Raw genomic sequence first — 25,270 nt, forward strand, 5'->3', positions numbered from 1 at the left:
TGGTGTAGTGGTTTCATTGTTGGACCAGGGCTCTGAGAAGCCAAAATTTAAATCCCCATTCAATCATGGAAACCCACTGGGTCACTTTGTCCAAGCCACACTCTCCCCTGAATATATCCTGCAAGGAAAACCCTATGATAGGGACACGTTGGACATGATTGGAAGCATGGTTTCAAGCTGATGTCAAGTTGAAGGCACACGAAAGCATCAGGGAAGAGAAGAGCAGAACAAAGCCAATGTGATGTAGTGATTTCAATGTAGGACTTTTATTCCAGGAGACCAGGGTTCAAATCCCTGCTCAGCCATAGACACCCATTGGGCAATTCACATTATTATTATTATTATTATTATTATTATTATTATTATTATTATATCCCGCCTTTCTCCCAACATATGGACTCATTCTTTCAGCAGCCTCAGGGAAGGCACTGGTAAACCTCTTATTTCCTTATTTGAGCCATTGTGGCATAGTGGCTTGAGCGCTGGACTCCAGGAGGCCAGGGTTCGAGTCCTCAAACAGCCAATGAAACCCATTGGGCGGTCTTGGTCAAGTCACATACTCTCAGCTTTAGCGGAAGGCCATGGCAGACCTCTCCTCAATAAATCATGCCATGAACACACTTTGAGCCAACATAGTGTTGAGGTTTCAGGGTTGGAAAGATTCTTGGAGACCAGAGTTCAAATTCAGCCATGCAAACTCACTGTGTGACTTTAGATAAGTCAGGAAAACAATGCAAACTTGCCCTGGAAATAAAAAATCTGGTATAGAAAACCCTGTAATAAGTTGGAATTAAAGGCAGCTAACAACTCTCTGTGTGTCTTTCTCTCTGGATAAAAGGCCTCACAGTCCGTCTGGCACGAAATTAAATGATTTTAGCACTACAGAGAGGTATAGTATCAGCAGAGATAATGCTGCTATGTCCTTGGCCCACTGTCTGGCGTAGAAAGGAAAAAGAAAAGAACAGAGAAGCACAGGGAAAACTTTGAAGTGCCCACTGCTTTCTTCAGGAGAGAATACAATGGTCAAAGAAATCAGATGGAAAAAAGTCTAGACGGTGCCAGGTTCTGTGGATTTATTAGAATTTCAGAAGACAAAGGGAACAAAAGAGATTTCTTTGAGGAGGAAGTCAAAGGAGAAAAGGCTCCTAGCTACTGGAAACTCATGCCGGTTCTCCACTCACAAATGCAAGGAAAGCCTGTTAGCAAATTGGAAAGATGTGCATCCTGACACTGGCAAAAGTATGCTCCGTGGGGCATTCCTCTTGCACATAGGGTGCTCCTGTTGCGTGCCAGTATTTCCTAGCCCATGTCCTTATATAGCTCAGGGAGTGTCTCAGTGTACATTGGGGAGTGTGTATGGGTCATGCTCATTGAGCATTGGTGCATCAGTCACTCCACTGGCTCCCACTATGCAACAGGTGCCCTTACATTGTAATGTCACAGCAACCTCTGCATGACTCAGGATGTTGCAAAACAACTCAATTGAATTTTGGGCACATCTAAGGCCATTTACAAAGCTATATCCCCTTACATCTCCTAAAGACAGCAGATCCCAACTGATCTTGGAAGCTAAGCAGAGTAAGTGGCTTACGCAGAGCTGAGTAGGATATACATCTGTGTAACTTGCTAACTACACAGCCAATGTGATAGAGTGGCTTGAATATTGGCATAGGACTCTGCAGGCCAGGGTTCGGATGCCCACTTGGACACAGAAGCTCACTAGGTGACTTGGGCATGGCACTCTCTCTCAGCCTCAGATGGAAGCAAGACCAAACCCCCTCTGAAGAAATCATGCCAAGAAAACCCTCTGATAGGTTCACCTTAGGAATGCTGTGAGTCAGAAATGACTTAAGACAAAAAACAGCTGGCTACCAGGATGCCATTTACTTATGTTATCAATAAGCGTAGTTTAGTTTAACGGCAACTCAGGTTATTTCAGCTCAGCAACCCATAAAGCCTCCGTAACTGCCTGGAATGCAAGGAAGTTTATATGCATGGAGGTCGACATGCAGGGATAAAGGTGGATTCATGATCTTCAGAGGGTTTTCTTTTCTTTCCCATTTGTTTGCAGTTAAGACGGTGCCGCACATCATGGAGAACTTCACAGACCTGGAGGTGAACGTCAGCGGGAAGATTGTCCTGGAGTGCAAAGCCAATGGGACGCCCCGACCTGTGATCGCCTGGCTGAAAAACGGCTACCCAATTGCCCCGGCTTCAGGTGAGCCAGTGGTGCCCAAACATTTGACGTTGTGGTACTCTTGTTCTTATTTTGTCATGGCTAGACTAGTGGTTTGAGTGTTGGACTAGGACTCTGGAGATCAGGGTACGATTCCCTCCTTCGATCCATAGGAGAAGCAGGACAAGTCACACACTCTCAGCCCCAGAGGATGGCAGTGGCAAACCCCACCTGAATAAACATGCCAAGAAAACCCTATGACAGCTTTGCTTTAGGGTCGCCATAAGTCAAATATGACTTGGAGGCACACAACAACAACAGAAGGACTGACATACCTAGGCAAGACCTGAACTCAGAGCTCAGGGCTCACCAATAGGATTCCAACCCATACATTTATTGCATAGTTCCCCCCCCCCAATCTATCTCTTTGCCTTCATCACAAAATCCCAGGTTGGCCTAAGAAGCGGCGTGAAAGTAGACTTAAAAGTCACAACTCTAGCATCCGTCGCAATTGATAAAACGCAATGAAAACAACAACAAAAGCTAATAAAACACTCTTTCTCTGAAGCCTTTAAAAGCAAATATGCTTTTAGCGGATGCCTGTCAAGTGTCTCTGTAAAGAAGGCATATGTTTCTCCATCCTTTGTGTTAGCAAAACAATATGTTTTGGCGCAACTCTGGGAGATGTGTGTATATGTGTCATGTAAATAATAGCAGCCCAATAGGCATTCATTGCAGCTGTAATGGAGTCAGAGAGAAAGAGAGATGGGGAAAAACAGCATATTCCCAAGATCATGCACTCACCCCAGGACTGGAAAAAGTACATGTGTGGTTTTAAAAGCAGCGAATACATAATAAAACAGCCTCCGCTGATCTTAAAATGCCACGCTGTCGTCATCCATCAAGGATGTTTGCCACCCCTGGATCAGAGTAATCTGAGTAATGACAAAGATGCACATCTTCCGTTTTCTCTCCTCCAAAAGCAATTTCCTTGCAGCCCTCCGAAAGGGCCGTCCCTGTCCCCGTATCTTTCATTTTCCCTCTTTGAGTTCGGCAGAGAGAGGACCCATCTATAATTCAGATCAGGCTGTTCTAGGGAAGAAACTCTTTGCAACGCCTGAAGTTTCATAAATAATTCCAGAGGGACAAGCGTGTAACCCAAGCAGCCAATGGAAGCATAAATAAAATATCTGGAGGGAAAGCAAAAAGAAACACCTCGGGGTAAATTTTGCAGCGTTCGGCACAGGAAACTTGCACACGGGGCTTATGTTAACAACAGCGGTGTTATTTGCAGGCAAGACACGTTGCAAAAAATAATAATACTTACATCTATCCCTCTTCAAATGCCTTTCCTAGTGGGTCCTACCTTCTCTGTGATGACAACTCCTTAGCAAAACAGCTTAGAAAATGACAGCCAAGAAACCTAAGGATGGAAGGGAAGAGTGAGTCAGATTGCAAAGGGGCCTCTCTATGCAGGCAGAATAGATTTTTTGTGATGTGCTTCGGCTGCATCTGCACTGCAGAATTAATGCAGTTTGACACTGCTTTAAGTGCCATGGCTCCATGCTATGGAATTCTGGGATGTGTGGTTTTGTTTAACCTTCTATGACAGAGAATACTGATAGCACAACTAGCATACAAATCCCAGCATTCCACACAGTTTGTCTCAAAGGTGCAACAAGATCCCTTTGCGTGCATCTTTGGTGACCTCTCTGACAACACTGAAATGGCCATGTTTTGGGGGATACCTCACTTGAAAGATGGGTTTTTGGGGAGAGCTTTGGGAGACAAGGCTATGGAGATGCAGCTACATGCCATATGTATGTCTCCAGATCCAGGATTACAGCCCTCCCTTTTTGAACATGACATTTTTGGATTGTATGTAGACAATTCCTAGTTCATGCCCCCAAATCTCAAGTTAAAAGGGTCCCAGGGAGCTGCATGAAAACAAAAAGGTAACTCTTTCCATGCCAAGGATCCAGTCCCAGAGAAGGCATGCCCCAAATAGGCTCATATTCTCTTCTGCTTTCGCTCTGTGATGTTGCCCGTGATTCTCAGGTGCCAGTTCCATTTTGCAAAGGCTTCCTAGAAAACCACATAGCATACGTTGCAAGGACTTTTCGGTTCTTCTCACAGGAATCTCCATGGAAAACAACACGCTGGTGATCGAGCGAGTGAAAAAGGATGACGAGGGTCACTACGAGTGCAAAGCGGTCAACGAAATGGGCCAAGACAGCACCCAGGCCTTTATTAAAATAGAAGGTGAGGTTGCAAGATGAAAAAGACGGGGGACCTGTGCTATCCGATATCTCAGCAAATTATAGCAGCCGCAGGGAACTTGGGACCCTCCGGACATTGTTGGGTTACAGCAGTGGTCCCCAAACTGTGCCCTTTAAGAGATTTTGGACATCAGCTCCCAGAAGCCTCAGCCATGTTGGCCAATAGTCTGGGATTTGGGGAGCTGAAGTCCAAAATTCCTTAAAGAGCACAGTTTGGAGACCACTGGACTACAGCAGTGGTTTCCATCCTTTGGTCCTCTAGATGTTTTGGACTTCAGTTCCCATAATTTCTGACTGTTGGCCAATTGGGCTGGGGCTTCTGGGATCTGAAGTCCAAAACAAATGGAGGACCAAAGGTTGGGAACTATAACTATCACCAACCCTAGCCAGGATAAACATTGTTGAAGGATGATGGAACTTGGAGTCCTAAGAAAGGTTCAGACTGGGAAACACTTGGCTTTGGTTACTTGCCCCCTGAAAAAGTCAATCTCACCATTGAAATACAACTGTAACATACAACAGCTCCATCTAGGCTCAGCCACCAAAGTCAATGATGAGATGTTGAGTCTAAAACATCTAGAAAATATCAGGATAGAGTAGAAGAAACCATGCTTTATAATTTTCGGTGCAGAAAATACTGTTTCTTATGTAAAAAAATGCTGTTTTCTATGCAAAGCAACCACATGCAAATTTTGTGCAAAAATGGGTCCCCAGTTGCAAATAGGCTTTGAAACTGTGTGATGATTTTCAAATCCCCACAATTCTTGCAGTGCAAATTTGTTGGATCCTTCCCGATGAGGCATTGGCAACTGACTCCTAGTTGCCTGTGTGATTTATATGAAATGTGGTGCATAATACAATGGGGAGCACTGTGCTGAAATGTGTGTCATATGCTTCCCTTTCAGGCTCGGATGAAAAGTCCAACATTGAAGTTATCATTTTGGTTTGCACAGGCTTGGCAGCGACACTTTTCTGGCTTCTGCTGACTCTCTTCATACGGAAACTCAGAAAAGTAAGATAATGCCCAGCCTTTTAAGGGGTTAGGAATGGCTCTCCTTTGGAGCGCACTAAGTTCCTTTAGGATTGCCATCTTCTTTAACATCAGGGAAGTAGTCTATTTGACAAATAATGGTCTGGGCATTTTGCAATGATGGTTTGTGCCTTAATAGTTTATCTTTCTAATGCTCCAGGCTTAGAAATGGGCTCGCAATTTAAGCCATGCGTTGGAAAGTTGTGCCCCATGTGGCACATTTGACCCATTTGACCCACTGAATCTACTGCTATGAATCTTGAAGTCCCTCTCAGTCCACCAGAGACTCAACTCCTCATGTTTGTGTGTGTGTTTGTGTGCATCTGTGCATGTGATTACAATATTGGGGCATTTATTTGCCTGAAAACTATGCAAAGAGCCCCCCCAAATGCTCCACACATGACGTTCCCAGAGCTTCCAGCACCAACAAATACCTCTATTTCCACCAGTCCTTCTCAAAATGGTGGCACCAAGTGATACAAGTGTCTCTTCTGGTTGCCAATTTGGAAAGGAGCAAGATGAAGCTAGAGGGAATAGAGCCAATGGAGCATGGCAACATGGGGGGAAATGGCCCCTGGATCCCATGCAGTTGCCCAAATCAATACCATCTAGCAGCCCAAGCCTCATATTTAGAAAGTAGGTCTCCTTAAACATAGTATTGCCCACAAATAAATATTTGCAGATGATATGTAATGTCCAAGCAAGGTTGTTAACATGAATGTGTGCAAACATGAACATATTCCAGGTAGGGCTTCCTAGATAATTGTTCCAAATAATTTGGGTAGGGCTTCTAAATAAAATTGTTTGGGGCATATGCTGAGTCCAGAGCCACATGAGACCACATGTGTTGTGTGTGTTGGGGCATTTTAAAACTACCATGGTGTCAAACTGCATTATTTCTGCAGTGCAGATGCAGCCTGGGACATTCTTTTAAAGTGATGGGAGTAAATTGTCAATGAGTTTCGGCATATCTGAGCTCAGGAGAAGCTTTGTAGTACTAAACAGATGAACATAAATCTAGGTAATCCTGGCCAGGATCCTGCCCGACTTACTTGGGAGTGAGCTCAATGGTTCTATGGTGGAACTTTGGGCTCTCATGTGTAGAAGGTTCCAGGTTCAACACTCACTATCTTTCAGGTAGAGCCAAAGAGAGGCATTGCAGACCAACGCAGACAAGGCTAGGGATAAGGCAGCTTCTGCATTTATCTCTGGATAGATGCAGTTTTGCTCCATTAGCTGATCACATCTGCAGAGCAGCTGAGAAAATGTTTCAGGTGATCTCCAGGTCCAGCTGATTGTCTTTTTGCCATTGGGAAAGATGGGTTACTTATATGAGTTACTTGTCTGCACATGATAAAGAAGAAAATGCATTGCATTGGGGAAAGATTGAAAGGTTCAGTGCCTGGGAAAAGTCCTCTTCAATCTCTTTTGAGCGATCCGTTTGCTGACACTCCAAGAAAAGCCTGGCTTGTCCCACACTCTTGAAGCCTCTGTCGATATTCTTGCAATCCTGGCTGAGGCTGCAAAGTTCGTCTCATTTCCACGACTCCTTTGCATCTTGGCTCCTCTGCAAAGATCCCAAAGGCTCCTCGAATTCCTTGGAAAAATCTAAAAACGATGACAGGAGAAAGGAGCATTTTTGTTCTGGACCCAACCCAAAATGCAGTTCCAGCAATGGCCCTTCATTATTCACACAGTTCTTCCCACGTTTGAAAGTGCCAAAAGGAAAGCTTAGACCAGAGTATGCCTTATTTGTCCCTAAGAGATTGGAAACCACTATTAATCTAGGACATTTATTATTATGATGATATGAATGTCCATGCAAGACTTAGGGCCAGAAGTCTTTCACTCGGACTTGTTGCAGCTCACACTCCGAGAGGCACTTTTTATGATAACAGGTTGCAAAGAGCAATCTGTTATTTCAGCTTCTATTGTCTTTCACTGACTGGACCCTAAAATCTGATACAATGCAGTTGCCATAATTTTTAGTTACATACTGTTATTAGGGCCACTCTGGCACCTACTGCCAATCCTTCGCTTAGCAGAATAAAGTACGTTGATCGCACTCTGCAAAGGAGTCCCTAAAAGTTACTAACACAGCATGAACTTGTCCTGAGTTGTCTGCTCACGCATGTCCGCGTTGATCATTTGTGGCATATCAATGGCTTACAAGGAGGGGAAGTAAACCCAGTGTCTTCCAATTAACACATGCGTCTCCACTGCTTATGAGCACTTGACAGCCCCATAGGTGCTCAATGCTGCCAAGATGCAAAAAGCATCGTGCTGAGAACTCGCCATTTCCCCATCCGTCGCTTAGTGGCATGATAAAATCTGGCATGCGCTGCCAATGGAGACGCTTGCTTTGCCAAATTAGGGGTGGAGCGGGGTATCAGGACACTGACACATTTCTGGAAGTCTGTTTTTTCCAGCTAAAACATGTGGGAAAGTGGCTGGAAAAGTCTAAATCAGTTGATGAATGGTAAGTCAACTCACTGGTAAATCCCATTGATTCAGTGGGTATATTTTAGCAAGCACTAGGGTTTAGGACATGGAGTTCTTCAGTGGTTGTGCAACAGTTAATTTCCATGGCATGCAACCAACCGCACATGCATATCTCCATGCACAATGAAGAATGTGTACTTGCATGTGCAACGGGTTCACTCATTCGTTAAGTGAGGACTTTCCCCCCATCCATTGCAGCCGGATGCCACAGACATTAAAACAGGGTACTTGTCCATCATAATGGATCCCGAAGAGATGCCGCTCGACGAACAATGCGAACGTCTCCCATATGACAGCAGCAAATGGGAATTCCCAAGAGACAGGCTGAGGCTGGGTAAGTGATCCCTTTGCTTTCATTTTCATGCAGCCGATAGATCTAGGTCTGGTGGAAGAACTGACATTATGCCCCTGAACATCTCTGGCACAGATACAGTTTTAAGAAGAAGGTTGGGACAAGGTGGACAAGTTATATTTCAAGGAAATGTGTTCTCACAGCTGGTCCTTGCCTTGGGGAATCTCAAGAAACACAATTTCCTTGGAAACCATTATTCAGGCAGTCATATTTTACATTGCAGTCTCTCCCAAGTGGAGTCTGTCATCTTTGGGGGCAATGGATGGCTTCGTAATAGCAGAGGAGACACAGGCCACTATGAAATCACCCATAAAGTCCATAAATGGGATGAAATGCCGGTGGAGTAGCAGCCGTAGAGAATCATTACTCCCTTCATTCCGGGAAATCATTACAAAGCCCACCTTATTAGGTTCGCAACTCATCAAGTTAATGTCGGTGCTTGACTTAATGTATTTGCCTGGAGAGCGTTCAAGCCAAATTGGTTCGGCAAATGGGAAAAGCTGCAGCATGCAACACTTTTAAGCTAGCACCACGTTTGCAAGGTCTTGTGAATGCAATCTGAGTTCTGGGTTCCCTGTGTTGTGTTGTTCCCTCTGGTGTGACTGTATCATCCCATATGTCCATAAATCCTTGACGGTTTATACATATGTGTCGGTGTGTGATACAGGCCTTTCACAGACTTCCAGTCTCTGCTGCATGCGACGGAGGCTCCGATGTTTTGCACAGCAAACAACGCACGTTCTTTTATATCTCCAGGGCTGTGTGTACGTGGCGGTTTGGTACAGAAAGGCACAAAACATTCTGCTTGGGAGAAGCAGGTTTTCAAATGGCCCTTAGGGTTAGAATTGAGCACTTCCAAAATGTCTGTATCCAGTACACTGGGCCCTTGGTATCTGCTGGGGTTTGGTTCCAGAACCCCCTTGGATACCAAAAACGTTTTGAGATGTGCAGATGTTGGGCAAATGCTGAACAATATTCCCCCCACTCCTATTATTTGTCCCAACTTTTGGGAAGCCCATTTTTCTGCCAGGAAATAATGGCAAATATTCTTGCCATCCCAAGGATAAGGATCTTCTTATCCAGCAGTCCTAATAATCAAACCTGACCATTACCAGAAACAGAGTAACTTCTGCTAAATGAAGGAAGAAAGGAATAAATGGGGCATAAAGGAATAAATTGCTCCTATCTGATGCAAAAGAAGGATTATTCTCTTTTTTTAAAAATCCAGAATGTATTCATTCTCAATGCAACGTATTTTGTTGCAGAATTTGATCGACTGCAATGCAGATTTCAAACAATAGTAACCATGGCCTGTGCCTGTATTAAATGTGCCCATGATCCACACAGCCCTGCTCCTATCTGTTGCAAACTGTGGTCGGTTCTGTCTGGCTCACTCTTTCCTCTTGCTTCTCTAGGTAAAACTCTGGGTCATGGTGCTTTTGGGAAAGTGGTGGAGGCGTCTGCTTTTGGCATAGATAAATCTTCAACCTGCAAAACAGTGGCAGTTAAAATGCTTAAAGGTACACTTCTCGGAGACTCTCAAAAGCCTGCGGTCCTCCAATTCTCCAGCATGGAGGGAGGGAGAGGTTGACTTGACGGTGCATGGCCAGAAACACAGGGCTGCTGCTGAAAATGGAAGCTCTGTGTCAATGATTTCCTTCTCTCCTTCCCTTGTCCTCCCTTACACTTGCCCTGCCATCACTGCAATGTATGTCTCCTTGCACTTCTCTGTCAATGATTGGAATGTGGGTAGGAAAATGCACTGCACTGATGTCCAAATTAAGTGTCAGACCTGACTTGAGTGCACACCATCCTTAGTTCCCAATGAATTCTTAACACCACCATGCCTTCCTGTATTTCACAGGACACATATATCTGAGCAACATTTGAGTGTGCTTAAGATGGCTAAAGTATTAATCAGGAAGAACACACAAGCTAGAAGAGGTTGCTGCAGTTTGCTTTTGCCTGAGTCTGCAGGGAAGGGCGAGACTGTGCTCCCTCCTCTCTTCCCTCCGGAGTTGATCGTTTGCAAACTATTTTGCACTATAAATTCAGTTTGCAGCAAATGGAGTAAGCTGAGGATGAAGTGAGAAAGTAGGAGGAGGAGAGAAACTGGGACATTTTAAAAGCTGCTGAAAAGGGGGGATAGCAAAGGATTGCCGTATATGCTCTACTATAAGTCGACCTCATGTATAAGTCAAGGGCAGGTTTTGGAGCCAAAATCATGGATTTTGATATGACCCATGGATAAGCCGGCTCAGGGTTTTGTTTTGTTTTGGGGGAGGTTCAATTTTTTACTATCCTTTTTAGATTTATGCATGAGTATATGCAGTAATCGGGACTGTCCTTGCCAAATCAGGGCTGCTGGAAGGGATGCACACACTTTATGCAGGGTCTCAGAACAATGTACCCCTTGCACCTCCAATGACTCCCCTTCTTTCTCGATGTAGAGTTTTTTGTGCCATCTGGTAATTGTGGGCACAAAAGTCACATTTTGTCACATTTTGGGCTGCTTTGGTGTGGGAAGGGGTTTGTCGAAACTAAAAGTGACTTGAAATCACCTCTAGTTTTTTGGGGGATGGAAGGCTTTGGGGTCTAAAACGTCTCAGGATGATGAAATTAGCCCCTTCAGCCACTCCAGGGCTCAAGAGGTCTTACTACGTCAATAAAGGGAAAATACTGGGAGATGCAGGAGGGGTGCATGGCATTTCTTATAGATCCCATTAGACGTCTGTCAGTGCCGGCTGTGTGGGCTTGCCAGACATATGAGAGCAATTAGTTAAGAGCAATTAGTCAGCTAAACAAGGCTTATCGACAGGTCAGGAATCATATGGGGGCTCCATATTCCACCCTTGATTCAGAATCAGGTCCTAATGGAGATCAAGTCATAGGTTAGGAGGGAAGGAGATCGTGCCGCATAATGCAATTTGATAATCTAAAACGGGATATGAACCTTGGCTCCTGTCCCTTCAAGACAGCCAGGAGTGATGCCGAAGGAGCAAATTGAAGGCAACAGGCTTGTCATGACTCAAATGAAGGAAATCTTTTACTTTTATTATTCTTCCCAAGGTGGAGGGAGACCTGGGCCTTGCAGTACCTCCTCCTAACCTTTACATACCAGGCCTATGCAGAGGAGTCAGCACATTTGTCTGGCATGTCAGCTGTCTGGAGTTACTGTACTGTAATTTTGTTTTTTCATTTTGATTTTAATTTCGGTACGAAGGATTTGTCGAACTCCGCAAAGTGACAGCGCTGATTTATTAGTTTGATTCCCAATCCTCTGCGGCCAAGTCTCATTGCTGGGCAAGTTCAGTTCTATTTTGGCTCGACACACTGGACATTTTGGACAGTCCTATAGGTAACATGCGGCCCCTGGGTCCCACTTTTATGGCCCTCACTGGTCTCCAAAAGCTGGTGTAGTGGTTTGAGCATAGGACTTAGAGATCAGGGTTCAATTCCTTATTTGGCCATAGAAACCCACTGGGTGACTTTGGACCAGTCACACTTTCTCAGCTCCAGAAAGGTTTGCCTTAGGTTTGCCTTACGATTGCCATAAGTCAGAAACAATTGGACATAGCTGATCCATACAGCCTCATAGACCTCTAGAGAAAAAGAGTTTTGGTAAGAGAATTCATGTCACTACTAGGAAGAAAGATCTGAAAGTCCTGATCTTAAGGTCAGGGCAGGAAGCTATTCCTTGACTGATAAGAAGATTCCTGCACCAAGATACCAAAGGGACCTTGGATGGACTTTGGTCTTTCCCTCCAGCCAGGTTCACAATGTCATTTTATTTCCTTTTTGAGTATAAACAGGATTTTCGGTCCCGCCACCGACAATATCCTGTTGTGTAAAGACAGCTTTGTCCTGTTTTTCCTCAAGCAGAGTGTGCAACCACCAACGAGTGCAAGGCTCTGATGTCTGAACTGAAGATCCTCATCCATATCGGCCATCACTTGAACGTCGTCAACCTGTTGGGAGCTTGCACCAAACCAGGAGGTGAGCCGCTGCTTATTCCTCAGTGTTCATGCTTTTACAGGGGAAAAAGAGAGAGGACTGAACCATGCTTTTATAAATGATGAATGTAAATATATTGGGAGAGGGTCCTTGTTCCACTCTGAAATCAATCCACAGAGCTTTGATCATGTTTTGCAGGCCCTTTGATGGTCATAGTAGAATACTGCAAATATGGAAATCTGTCTAATTACCTGCGAGGGAAACGCGGAGACTTCATTGCAAGCAAGGTAAGACGTTTCGCTGCTCACATGGGCCTACCTGGGATGGCATCCTGATGGTGACCTACACTGGCGTAAATTGCTTGATTCCTGCAGATCACACTTTTGGACCAGAAGCAGAATTCTGGGTGCAGGGTTGCAGTGTGCATTAGGGTGCATTGTGTGCCATTTGCACACTGTGCATGGATGTACATTGCACACTGTGCATCTTGCACATCAATCGGCATGGTAGTTGCACAACTGCTTGTTCATGGTTGTTGCAGTAATTCATGAAGGACACGGTGTTGCAGAAATGCCATGTAACTCCACAAGCACAAAGTTATGCTCCATCTCTTTGATGTGGGATCACGGTCACTTTTCTCATGCTAACAAGTTTTCATTTGTAGATTTTTTTATGGATCAAAAAAACATATTCCCATTATATTTTATTCTAAAAGCAGACTATTTTTTATTTTATACCATTTGATACTTTCTAAAGCCAAGGATTCCCTACCATTATTGGAGTCCAAAGGTTAACCTCAGTCTGATTTGTGCATTAATCCAGGAGCGGGGGATCAACCCTGTTCACTTTGAAATGCAATGGGATAAAACCCACATCCATCCTTATACCCCATTCACACAGAGTGAGTAGTAGATACTTTTTAAATGGATTTCCCCCCTTCCAGCCACAGGAAAACTTGGACCCGGCTGAGAAAGGGCTGGAGGAGTCCATCAGTGATTTAACCGAACTGATCAAGAGGCGCCTTGAAAGTGTGGCCAGCACCGGAAGCTCCGCTAGCTCAGGATTCATTGAAGACAAGAGTTACACAGACTCCGAAGAGGAAGAGGAAGGTAATTAAACAACCATTGTTTTAATTTTAAAACAGCTTTGGAGACTAGCTTTCTTCCTTGCATGAAGGACAGGTGGATTGTAAAGCCCTCTCCAGCTTGGTTCCAGGCTGTGTGAAATATCTCCTAATGTGAATCTGCCCAGGGTGGCTTGATGTCCTTTCTGCGAAAGAGGACAAGGCACCACAAAATGCGGGACATTCCAGAAAAATGTAGGAGGTTACAAAATAAAAGGTAAAAACACTACTATAAATGTAAATCCATGCTTCTTAGCCATGCTCAAAATGAAAGGCATTTCGGGATTCCTCCTAGACAGAAGGTTGAAATGTAGGACATGTCCTGGAAAAGGAGAATGCGTCTAGTCAGCCTAAATATGCCCCAAAGGAGGTCCTTCTCTCTATCCTAATACTTTCACAGACACATTTGATGGAAAGAAGGCCTTTTTAGTAGTTGCTTCCAGATGCTGGAATTCCCTCCCTAGGGATGCTGAGATGGCTTTTTCCTTGTTGACGGACCATAACTCCATCTATGAACCTGCCAAAATTTTGAGATCTTTTGAGGAGCAGCCATCAAGAAGACCTTCTCTCTGTATCACCACCATTACAGATACATCTCTTGGATGGAAAAGGAGAAGGCTTTCTTGTTGGCTGCTCCCAGGCTCTGGAAATCTCCCTGTAGGGAGGCCATGATGAGTTCCTCCTTGGTGTCTTCGTTCTACACCAAAAGACTTTTCAGAATTGGCACTTTATGGTGTGCCGTTTTGTTGTTGTTGTTTTATTGTATTGCATTGCTGCTTGTTTTCTTCTAGATGCTGAAGACCTCTATAAGCGTCCCTTAACCCTGGAGGACCTGATCTGCTACAGCTTCCAGGTGGCCAAAGGCATGGAGTTCTTGGCCTCAAGAAAAGTAAGTCTTTCTGTAACCTTTGCAAGCTCTGGGTGCAATAAATGGGTGGAAGGGTGGCACATGGGCTACCGTGCAACAAGGAGAGATTATGCACATTGTAATAAAACAGTCAAGAACACACCTTAAAAACTGTAGTATCTAGAACACACCTAAAAACTAGGATGATGATGCTCACAAACCTGGTCCTTTCCAGGAATAGCACTGTCATGAGTTAACAGAAATGAATTATTTTTCAAAAGCAACTTTCCAGATCCAGGGGTGTTTCCAATCTTGCTCCACTCCCCACTTTCAGCCCCATTAGGGCTTCAGCAGCAATGGATGGATGTCCCCCGCAGCAAAACCCTATTGATCCTGACAAGAAAAATCAATGTTAAGATGAATGAGCCCAGTAAGACATGCCTGGGATTGGTTCAATGACGTTTTGGGGTTTGCCGGCCGGGGGTGAGAATTGGAAAAACTCAGAAAAGTTTCACTGGTCGAACTGAGGAGTCAAGAAGGGCTATTCCCACTGCAAGAATATTAAGAAATTAAGTGATTTATTTACATTTATTGTTTAATATATTGCACATTATTATTGTTGTTTTGAATTCTTCTTGTTCTAAATTTTAAACAGGTCAACCCACTAGGTGACACTGGGCAAGTCAGTTCCTTCGAAGAAGGTGATGATAAAGCTCCCCTCAATAAATGTTGCCCAGAAAATCCCATAATAGGTTCACTTTAGGGTCACCATAACTCAGAAATGACTTGAAGGCACACAACAACAATCATTTGTCCATATCTATTGCCGTCTCCCTCCAGTGCATCCACAGAGATCTGGCAGCCAGGAACATCCTTCTCTCCGAAAACAATGTGGTGAAGATCTGTGACTTTGGGTTGGCCAGGGATATCTACAAAGACCCCGACTATGTGCGGAAAGGCGATGTGAGTGGAACGGTTGCGTTGGCTTCCTTGGGTTGTGGACATGAACTCCACTTGGGGCTATTGATCCTTGTGGCGGCTGAATGGCACCCATGTCAGTAGGTTGGTGAAGGTGCTTTAGATATGCGACCAGGGTGGGCAACTGCACAGGGGCCAGAGGTCATTTTCTCACCCACGCATTGGGTCACACCAGTACATTTCAGTGTGGCCAAAGCAATGCAACACTGTAAATTGGCCTGACATTTTTAAAGGGGGGGCCTCTGAGGGCTTTGGAAGGCTTTGGGGGACTTCCATAGCCACATTTAGGGGTCCCAAGGGCCACATGTAGCCCATGGACCACACTTTACCCACACTGCTTAAGACCAAATCATAAAGGTGCTATAGAAGTTGCTGAACTTCATCCCCATAGTAGCACTGTAAGTTCTTTTAAACCAGTTGTCCCCAAACCTTGGCCCTCCAGGAGTTTTGGACTTCAACTCCCAGGAGCCATAGCCAACTTGGCCAACAGTCAGGGATGCTGGGAGCTGAAGTCCCAAACAACTGGAGGATCAAAGTTTGGGAACCACTGACCTTAAAAGATTTCTCTAAAAGTAGAGCTAAAACCCAGAGTGGATTCACCATCCATGGAATAACAGAATTACAGAGTCAGTTGGAAGGGACTACAACTAGTGTGACCCCTTGTCATGCAGGGATACACAATTTCAGTGCTCCTGAGAGATGCTTGTCCATGTTTAAAGACCTCCAAAGAAGGAGTGTCCACCATATTCCAAGGCAGTCTATCCCACTGTTGAACAGATCTAAGAGTAAAGGAGGTCTTTCTAACATTTAGGTGGAATCTTGCCATTTGGATCCATTACGGCATCCTCTAGTCTCTGGAACTGGAGAAAAATATATCCATCATGAATCATTATTAACATGAATAATGGGTGTTGCTTTCTTCGTTTCATAGGCAAGGCTTCCACTGAAATGGATGGCTCCAGAAGCTATCTTTGACAAAATCTACACGACCCAAAGTGACGTCTGGTCTTTTGGCGTGTTGCTGTGGGAGATATTTTCTTTAGGTAAGCTTGCATTTTACTTGCATTTACTATTGCATGTAAATCAGGAGGGACTCTGCTTCAGCCAGCGGTTTCTCTCTGACAGACGCTGAAAACAGCCGATGGACATTATGGCCTAAAATGCATGTTTGCAAAGCTGCAGTTGACGTTTTACGATGATTGAAGCTGAGAGACGTTGCGGAAAACTCTAACCTTGTCTTCTCTGGATTAAAGCTGTTTTGACGGAGCAGAAAATCTCCCTGTCAAACGATCATTCCCCATCGGCTGAGGAGGTTCAGTGCAGAGGCTGCCCGGCTCATGAAATTGCTTGTTTCAGATCCCAACGCTGATGCCTTCAATGTCTGACATTAGGGGGGGAAATCATACCCTCCAGCATTTCATGGATGGAAACCGTACATTGGGTCAAGCAGCATCAGAGGATGGTCAGGATGGCAAAAGTTATTAATGAGGAAGGGCTAACGAATGAGGAGAGGTTGCAGCAGTTTGCTTTTGCCTGCGCCTGTTGGGAAGGGCAAGTTTCTGCTCCTTCATCTCCTTTGCACGTTGGATTCAGGACAAAGGCATGGAATAGGACATTTTAAAAGCAGCTGAAAAAGTGGGACAAAATATTAATCGGGAGTATCCCTGCCAGATGAAGATAGCTTGTTATGGTGGGGGGGGGACCTTTATAACAGATGGGAAATAAAAGATTTCAGCCACATTTGCAGCATCCCCTCCTTGCTCTTCAAGAAGTCCTTCTGCTATGATGACTCTCTAAAAATGAATCACTCACAAGATTCCATGTTGAAATGCACAAAGCGAGGCCAGATTTTGCATATTCTTTTGGCAGGACAAAAGCATAAGGAATGAAGGGCTTGTGCAAGCCACAGACTCTTTGAGACCGAGATATCCATCCTTTGCTCAGGTCAATATCCAATTCAGAGAGGCAAGCCCTTCTAAGAAGGTGGAATTGTTTGGTGCGGTGATTCCCAAAGTTCATCCCTGCAGCTGTTTTGGACTTCAACTCCCAGAAGCCTCGGCCAACTTGGCCAACAGTCAGGAATTTTGGGAGCTGGAGTCTAAAACATTTGGAGGACCAACGTTTGGGGGTCAATGTTGGTCCTTTTGGTGGCCTATGTCAGTGTAAGCAACCTTTCCCCAGCCGTTCCACGTTTTAGGAAATTGCACAAGGGTTTTATCCTTATAGTTATAAATAATATAATAAATAAGAAATTTTATTTATATGCCGCCTCTCCCGCAGGATCGAGGCGGTTTACAACCTCGAGTAAAACACAGTATAGAATACAACACACAGTTAAAATACATCCCATTAATTCCCTCCCCCATCCATACTACAATAAAATATTAAACAATCAAAATTATTATGCACACGAAAGCCCCTAAAAACACATAAATGAGATTTAAATTTATCATAAACTGTTGGAAAGAAACATGTATTGATTCAATTGGTCTAGTCAGACTAACAACACAATTCTGGCCTAGACCTCTATCCTTTTTGTAAAGAGGTTTTAATAGGACATGGGTGGTGAGAGATTTCTTCGTACAAATACTGATATTCCCAGAGGGTTTTATATTGTTATTTTTAACTTGCAAGAATTTGGTTTCATTTTGAGAAAATGTCCTCTCCAAACCCAAACGGCTGGGTTGTTCTTTCAGGGGAGGAATGTGCTGGATCGCACCTTGTCCTGGCTCCAGCGCAACTTCCGATACTCTCCTTGTGAGCCCTGCTTTCCTCTCCGTGGGTTCGAAAAAGCAAAAGTTGTCCTTCCAAAGAGATGGGAGGATCATCCAGGCATGTCCTGGGCTTGGCTCCCTCTCCTTTGCAGCTCACAGTTATTGATTTAATGGGGGAACTGGAGCAGCAAGGGAACCCACTTCATACAAAACTTGTGTAGATCATTAAAGAACCAGAAGGCAAAGGCAAAGGCTGGCCTTTGTTTTGGGGTAAACAGGGGCTTCTTTCCATAATTGCTGTTTTATGGAGCTATGCCAGTTCACGGACTTTGCAAATGAAGAAAAAAATTCCACCCATTGAAAGAAAGAAAGAAAGAAAGAAAGAAAGAATAGAAAATGCTAAAATAGATCCAATCAGATAGTTGCACATCCCTGCTTTTTGTGCCGTCAAGTTGACTCTGATTTATGACCACTCAATCCAAAGGGTTTCTGGGCAAGGTTAATGCCAAGGAGGTGCCTCTGAGGCTGAGAGAGTGTGGCTCGCCCAAGGTTTCCTAATGGGTTTTTGTGGCTGAGTGAGGATTTGAACCCTAGCCTCCTGGGTTTGCTGCGTTTACCCTTTTTTTAAGGATCAGAATCGGATCAAAACCAACTTTGAATGGGAACGATGGACATTTAACCCGATCTGCAATTCGAAACAAACTGTAGTGGGAATGAGCCCTTATTTTCACTATCTGAATAACCCCAAGCTTCTTTGTATCTCATGCCAACAAGGACAAGGTTGTTGTTGTTGTCCTTCTTCTTTATTCATATCTTGCCTTCCTCCCAGCAATGGGACTCAAGGCGGCTGACAACAAGCCTAAAACAAAACAGGTTGAAAATTCTACAAATCATCTGGAAACGTATCCATGCAGTTTTGAGAAACCGTTCTCCTTCGCCTGTCTTCCCATTTGCTCTTCTTTCTCTTGGTTTCTTGGTTTCCTCCCAAGCATCCCGGGGAAGCTGGCATGCCAAAGCGGGACGAAAACAGGAAACCAAGCAAGACGTAAAAGCGTACAGGGATTCCTCGGCGCCTGACCTTGGATGCAGATTCCATTCAATCTCCCAAATTAAAACTGGATTATGTGTCCTTCCAAATGATTCCTCGGGATTCAAGGAGGCCAGATTAGGAGAGGAAAAGAGCTTACTTGCAATCCCTTTGGAGAACGAAGGAGCCTGAAAAGCGCTTGGGAGGGATGTTCATACTTCTGCCATTCTGTAACGGAAGAAGTGGTTCTTTCAGTGTTTACTGGAGAGGGTTAGACTTTTCTCTGCCCTGACAGTCCTATTAGTCTGGTTGGTTTATCTGTGTGCTTTTTAGCTTCCTTGTCATATTCATGCATCTGTCATTCCCAGCAGCGAGTTGCCTATAGGGTCTCTAAAAAGATGGAGGTGTTCAGGTGTCGCATCTTCCCATTCATTTTCTATCCAGTCCCTTTTGCTTCTCTCTTCATGTCAGGAAACGCTTCGGGAAGCTGGACCATAGGCCTCTGTTGCCTTGGATTTGCTCCCCAGGGAACATTTTGGGGAGATGTACTGACACACTAATTTTCCTTTCTGTGTCTCCTGATATTCTGTGTGCCTTGAATGTCATCAAACAGGGATCTTCCAAAATTCTGGGATTCATTGCCACCAGAGAGGACTGTGGCTGCTAGCACATAGCCTCCAACTGCCCCAGTTTGCCAAGGAACAGTCCTCTCTCGCTTTTTGGCATCTCACTTTTTCTGCATGGGTTTTGGTTTTTTTACAAGATTTGTTCAAAACCCTTTGCCTTCCTCTGAGGCTGAGAGAGTATGACTTGCCCAAGGTCACCCAATGGGTTTCTATGACCAAGCAAGGATTCAAACCCTGGTCTCCAAAGTCTTAGTCCAACACTAAAACCACTACAATATGCTGGCCTATATATACATGTGTTTATCTTACAGCAAATGTGTGCGGATGGATGGGAAGCCTAATTGCTCAACTGCTGACCCATCTCCTGCAACACAACTCACTACACCCTGCAATATGGACATAACTTGAGGCACTGTGTGATCCTTATTATATCTGTGTTGTGTCCTTGTGTGCCTGCAGGAGCCTCTCCATACCCAGGGGTCCAGATTGATGAGGACTTCTGCCGACGTCTCAAAGAAGGAACCCGGATGAGATCCCCAGAATATTCAACTCCAGAAATGTAAGTGTCCCACCCATAGATACTGAAATGCTTAGATCTGCTTCTCCTTCTCCTGAAACGTTGCACTGATGCCAGGATCTGTTTCCTTGTTCCTGTCCTTCCTGGTATCTTTATAGACCTCCCCTGATTTTTCTGACCAGAAAACTGTTGGTGTCTTACACAGAGTATGCCCCTCAATGGAAGTGGATGGACTTTTTTCCTTTATGATGAATGTCCGCATCCAGTCTGAAAACGGTTTGAGCCATTTTGGAAAGTAAACAGGACAGAGCCAGTGTTGGCCGAAAGCTCCCCTTCCTCACCATCTCATAAGGAGCAAGGGTAGAATGGCTTGGTCTAAATGCCAAAATAGATCTGTCAAATCCATTGGATTTATCCATGTCTTGACTCCTTCTTTATTTGCAAGGCTGAATGTCGTACACCCCTCAAATGTGACTCAGGGCAGATATTTACGGACCCCATTTTTTAATCGAATGTGCCATTGTGCTCAAGATCCTGTTGCTCGCCATCATATCGTATTGTTTTTCTCCATCGTATATAATTCCTAGTGAGAAACTGTTAAGGAGGTTATTGAAAATGAATACCTGTCCGGATGGGTTATCAATGGAATATTTATTGCAAGATTGAAACCCGCATATTACCAGGCTAATGGCCAATTTTTTGGTGGAGGCAACAAGCTTATGGCTTAAATTTCATAATAACGATTTTGGGTTTTTTTGGTATATGTATGTTGTTGTATGCCTAATAAAGTTTGAATGAATGAATGAATGAATGAATGAATGAATGAATGAATGACTCATCATTCAACAAGTGATTATATGGGTCTACTCTAGTCAGGACCAACGAACAGGATTCCACTTATGGTTTTAATGTTTTAATGTTGACTGTTTTGGGCAACCCTGATGTTGGGTCTCAGCCCAGATATTTATTTATTTCATTTCTTCATCCACTTGTCAGTTATTAATTTTACTCAGAGATCCACATTAGCATCAGAGCAAGTAATGGAAATGAATGCTTGCCGTTCTGCTTTAAAACACATATCTTTCTTTGCTGTTTCTTGCTGCACCGACAGCTACCAGACCATGTTGGATTGCTGGCACAGCGTACCGACAGAGAGACCCAACTTCACGGAGCTTGTGGAGCGTTTAGGAGACCTGCTGCAGGCCAATGTCCAACAGGTAGTGTTCAGAAGAGATATGAGAAGCTATGGCCCACAATGCATTTCGTCCTCAGGCCTCACTTTGTGGCCCCTGAAGATCTAACCCACCCTTTCCAATGTATACACATCCTATTTCTTCCCAAACTTTAGCATGGTTTTGGGCCATAGTTTTGGGCCAACTAGGTGATCACAGATATATTTCCTCTTTCTGTCTCAGAGGAAGGCAATGGCAAAACACCACACACAAAAATCCTGCAAGAAACCCCCATGATAGTTTCACATTAGGGCCACCCTAAGTTGGGAATGACATGAAGGCATGCAACAACTGCAACTAGCCTTAGAATCATAGGAAGAGACTGCAAGGGCCATCCAGTCCAACCCCATTCTGCCATGCAGGAAATCTAAATCAAAGTATCCCTGACAGATGTCCATCCAGCCTCTGTTTAAAGACCTCTAAGGAAGGAGACTCCACAGATATTTTAGACCAGAGGTTGCAAACTTGGAGCCTTCTAGAAGTTGTTGGGCTGTATAACATCCATCATCTCTGGCCAGTAAAACATCTGGAAAAGAGGCATAAGTGTTGTAGCCCAACAACATCTGGAGGGCTACAGGTTGCCCACCTCCTACACTCAACCAGGTTCAGAAGAAGGTAAATCTGGAGTGATCTGCAGTGGAGGTGGCAAGGATTTCTGGAACCTATTGTTCCACAAAAGAAGCATCTGAAGGACTCTCAATGACAAGAAGAGCATTTCAGTATGCCTTTGCTTGAGAGTCCATTTGTTCATTGAAAGTTCATTTCATTGAAAGTTATATCATAGCAAAGCAATACAAAGGGGTGGGTACTGCGTATGTTTTCTGGAACGAGGATCTAATTTCACGAACCCAATTGTATCCGTCCATAACAAGTGGGAAAGTCAACTTTAATGATTCCTGAAAGCTTCATTTGCCCTCCGGGGAAAGAATGGGCTTTTTATCATACAAATAGTTTTAATTAGTTTTCAACATCCGGAAAGGGAGTATCAGGTTTTCTTTTACCCTTACCCTGAACACGTACATGCGCCGAGCCGTCAAAACCCATCATCGCTTTGAGAAGTTTCCTTAAACATAAAAGGCTTTTGTGCGCCGCAGAAAAAGAAAAAGGGCCATTATATAATTGCCTGTTCCATGACAGCTTAATCAACGTTTTCCTCTTTGCTTTTGCAACAGGGCAGTTATATAATCTTCACTCTCCAGGTTCATCCTCTTGTCCCTTTGCACTCAGCAACACAAAGGAAACTCAGTGGAGCTCGAGTTTAAGGAGACCTATAGTTGGAATCCCTGCAATGGCCAGCGGGAACAAGAAAGCATGATGATAAGCGATAGGACCATTAATTCAAGGCCTGGGGAGGGGTGGGATTTTCAAGTGGCTTGAAAGGATGAAACCAAGTCTGATTCTACTCATTCTTAGCATTCGCTCCTGGGAATCCAAAGCTTTGGAAGAGAGGTAATGGATTTGGAAGGGAGGTCATGGATCCTGCAGCACTTGTGGTCTTGTTAGCTGCCTTCAAGCTGACTTTGACGTAAACCTGTCACAAAGTTTTCTCGGCAAAATTTGTTCAGAGGAACTTTGCCATTGCCTTCTCTGAAGCTGAGAGAGTGTGACTCGCCCAAGATCACTTAATGGGCTCTCATGGCTCAGCAGGGATTTGAACCCTGGTCTTCAGAAGACTTACGGCCTGAAGAGACAGGCCAAAATAAAGCTGCTTCGGGTCACTTTGGAGGTATGCTGTTTAAATGACACACACATCCGAAGAGGCCAGAAGTTGTGCCAAAGCTGTGCTCCAGTCCTTAGGACTGGAGCACAGCTTTGGCATGGCTTCTGGACTCTTAGGACGCATGCATCATTTAAACAGCATACCTCCAAAGTAACCCGAAGCAGCTGTATTTTGGCCTGTCTCTTCCCTCTTGGTGGGATTGCTTAAGAAAGGACTTTGCCCTTCTAAGAGGAGTGTGCCCTTCCTCTAAGGATGAGAAAGTGTGACTTGCCCAAGGTTACCCAGTGGGTTTCCATGGCTGAGCAGAGATCTGAACCCTGGTCTCTTAGGGTCCCAGTCCAACTGTTAGACCTCTATACTGGGTCTAAGACACAGACTGCAAAATTTTCATTTAGGGCTTCTTCCAAACACATTGGGTAAATGACAGTCATGGACGGCTTAAGCTGAATAAAAGAAATGAGTCTTAGTTCCCCATCTTTTCTTGTCTGTAGGATGGGAAAGACTATATCCCCCTGAACATCACATTGTGCCCAGATGGAGAGTCCAACCCCAAGATCTGCATCTCCGAAGAGAACGTGAGCGACTGCATCCAGCGCTGGAGCACCGTGGAAGCCAAGTAAGGAAGCCGCCTCCATCAAAACATTCATTTATTTTCATTTCCGGGTTCTACTTTGGAAGAAGATTCCAGCCTGAGTTTTGGTTTCCTCTCACAGGAGGCTAAAGGCAAGGTTTGCGTGCTGTTTTGTTGTGGGAAAGTGTCACTCAGGTCTACAGGACTGCAAAAAGTCAAAACCCAGGATTGCAAGGAAGTGGAATGCATAACTTTCTGATAGGCAGGACGTTCTTCAAAACTTGTACGGTTTTATTGGGCAGGGAGCTCTTAGAAGCTGCTGGACATGGGTTTTAGGACCACTACCATCCCACCAAAAGAATACCCAAACCCATGGATTCTCACCTCCCATTATATACAGTGGCATAGTAAAATGGTGTCCCTTTTTATATAATATATGCTATGCCACTGTATATAATGATAAAACTAAGATTTGTTTTGGGGGTTTTAAAAATATTTTCAAGCCGTGGATGATGAAATCTGAGAATGCAGAATTCATGGATGAAGACCTCAGTATTGGGCCCTTCCTTATCCAAAGCGTTCCAAAGCCTGGCAACATGGCCTTTCACACGATGTGATTGTAGTGCTATGATTCCAGTTTAACTGCCATGGCTGCATTCTGGGGGATCCTAAGGTTTGTACTTTGGTGAGACGTTAGAGCTTTCTCACTGTGGATTCCAAATACCTCTCCCTAGACTGCAAATCCCAGGATGCCAATGGATGGAGCAGTTAAAGAGGAATCATGGTGCTATATTTTTCAAAGTGTGGGAGAGTTTGCACATCTGGATCCAGTTTTTATGCGTGCTATTATGAAGAGGGACATGAGAAGCACTGGAGGCCACACTTTCAACATCCCACCATGCCAGGTAGTTAAGAACTCAAGTCCATGCCTGATCAGCGGGCAAACCTTTTCTCCTTCTCATTTGTAGCATTAACACCAAGAATCGGCCGCTCAGTGTGAAGACCTTTGACGAAGTGCCAGTGGAGAAGGAGAAAGTGATGCATGAGGTAAGCCTGGGTTGAATCCTTCCTTTGCTGCCCTCTGCTTCCATTGACATACTGAGAAAGCTTCCTTGGAGAGCTTTGAACTCCATAGGACAATTTGGCCCTGGACTTAATCTGAAGATAAATTCAAAAAGGAGAGGAATCTTGTAATTGGAAGGGGCCACAAGAGCCATTAGTCCACCACCCTGCCATAAAAGAATATACAACTAAAACGCTGCTGAGAGTTGGCCATCCAACCTCAGTTTAAAGACCTCCAATGAAGTCCTCCTCTTATCCATCATCTTCACTTAGAGTCAAGATGTTCTTCCCACTGTTTAGGTGCAGTCTCTTTTGGTTCCTGTTCTAGTCTCTCGATCAGGAGAAAACAAGCTGGCTCCATCTTGCTTGGCATCCCTTCTGATATTTAAAGATAGCTGTCTTATCCCTTCTCACTCTTCTCTTTTCCCAGCTAAACATGCCCATCTCCCCAAGTCATTCCTTTGGTTTCCAGATTTTTGGCATAGATGTGGGACAGACAAAAGGAAATACGTCTTCAGTGCATTAGCATGATATGGAATTCATTGCCATAAATCTGATAA

At 44.4% G+C, this 25,270-nt stretch overlaps 1 protein-coding gene across 1 annotated transcript in view; it reads left to right on the forward strand.

Annotated features, from left to right (window-relative positions):
* LOC121936578 (vascular endothelial growth factor receptor kdr-like) overlaps positions 1–25,270 on the forward strand; it is a 91,446-nt gene that overhangs the window by 58,891 nt on the left and 7,285 nt on the right. The window contains exons 14-28 of the mRNA XM_042478914.1: positions 2,072–2,218; positions 4,313–4,438; positions 5,361–5,467; positions 8,186–8,321; positions 9,755–9,859; positions 12,222–12,335; positions 12,492–12,580; positions 13,237–13,402; positions 14,208–14,305; positions 15,104–15,226; positions 16,173–16,284; positions 20,068–20,167; positions 21,237–21,342; positions 23,569–23,693; positions 24,617–24,695. Of these exons, the coding sequence (XP_042334848.1) occupies positions 2,072–2,218; positions 4,313–4,438; positions 5,361–5,467; positions 8,186–8,321; positions 9,755–9,859; positions 12,222–12,335; positions 12,492–12,580; positions 13,237–13,402; positions 14,208–14,305; positions 15,104–15,226; positions 16,173–16,284; positions 20,068–20,167; positions 21,237–21,342; positions 23,569–23,693; positions 24,617–24,695 (1,733 nt within the window). The remainder of the gene's footprint in view (positions 1–2,071; positions 2,219–4,312; positions 4,439–5,360; positions 5,468–8,185; positions 8,322–9,754; positions 9,860–12,221; positions 12,336–12,491; positions 12,581–13,236; positions 13,403–14,207; positions 14,306–15,103; positions 15,227–16,172; positions 16,285–20,067; positions 20,168–21,236; positions 21,343–23,568; positions 23,694–24,616; positions 24,696–25,270) is intronic.

The sequence above is a fragment of the Sceloporus undulatus genome, chromosome 7 (genome assembly GCF_019175285.1).
Source record: "Sceloporus undulatus isolate JIND9_A2432 ecotype Alabama chromosome 7, SceUnd_v1.1, whole genome shotgun sequence".
Classification (NCBI taxonomy): domain Eukaryota; kingdom Metazoa; phylum Chordata; class Lepidosauria; order Squamata; family Phrynosomatidae; genus Sceloporus; species Sceloporus undulatus.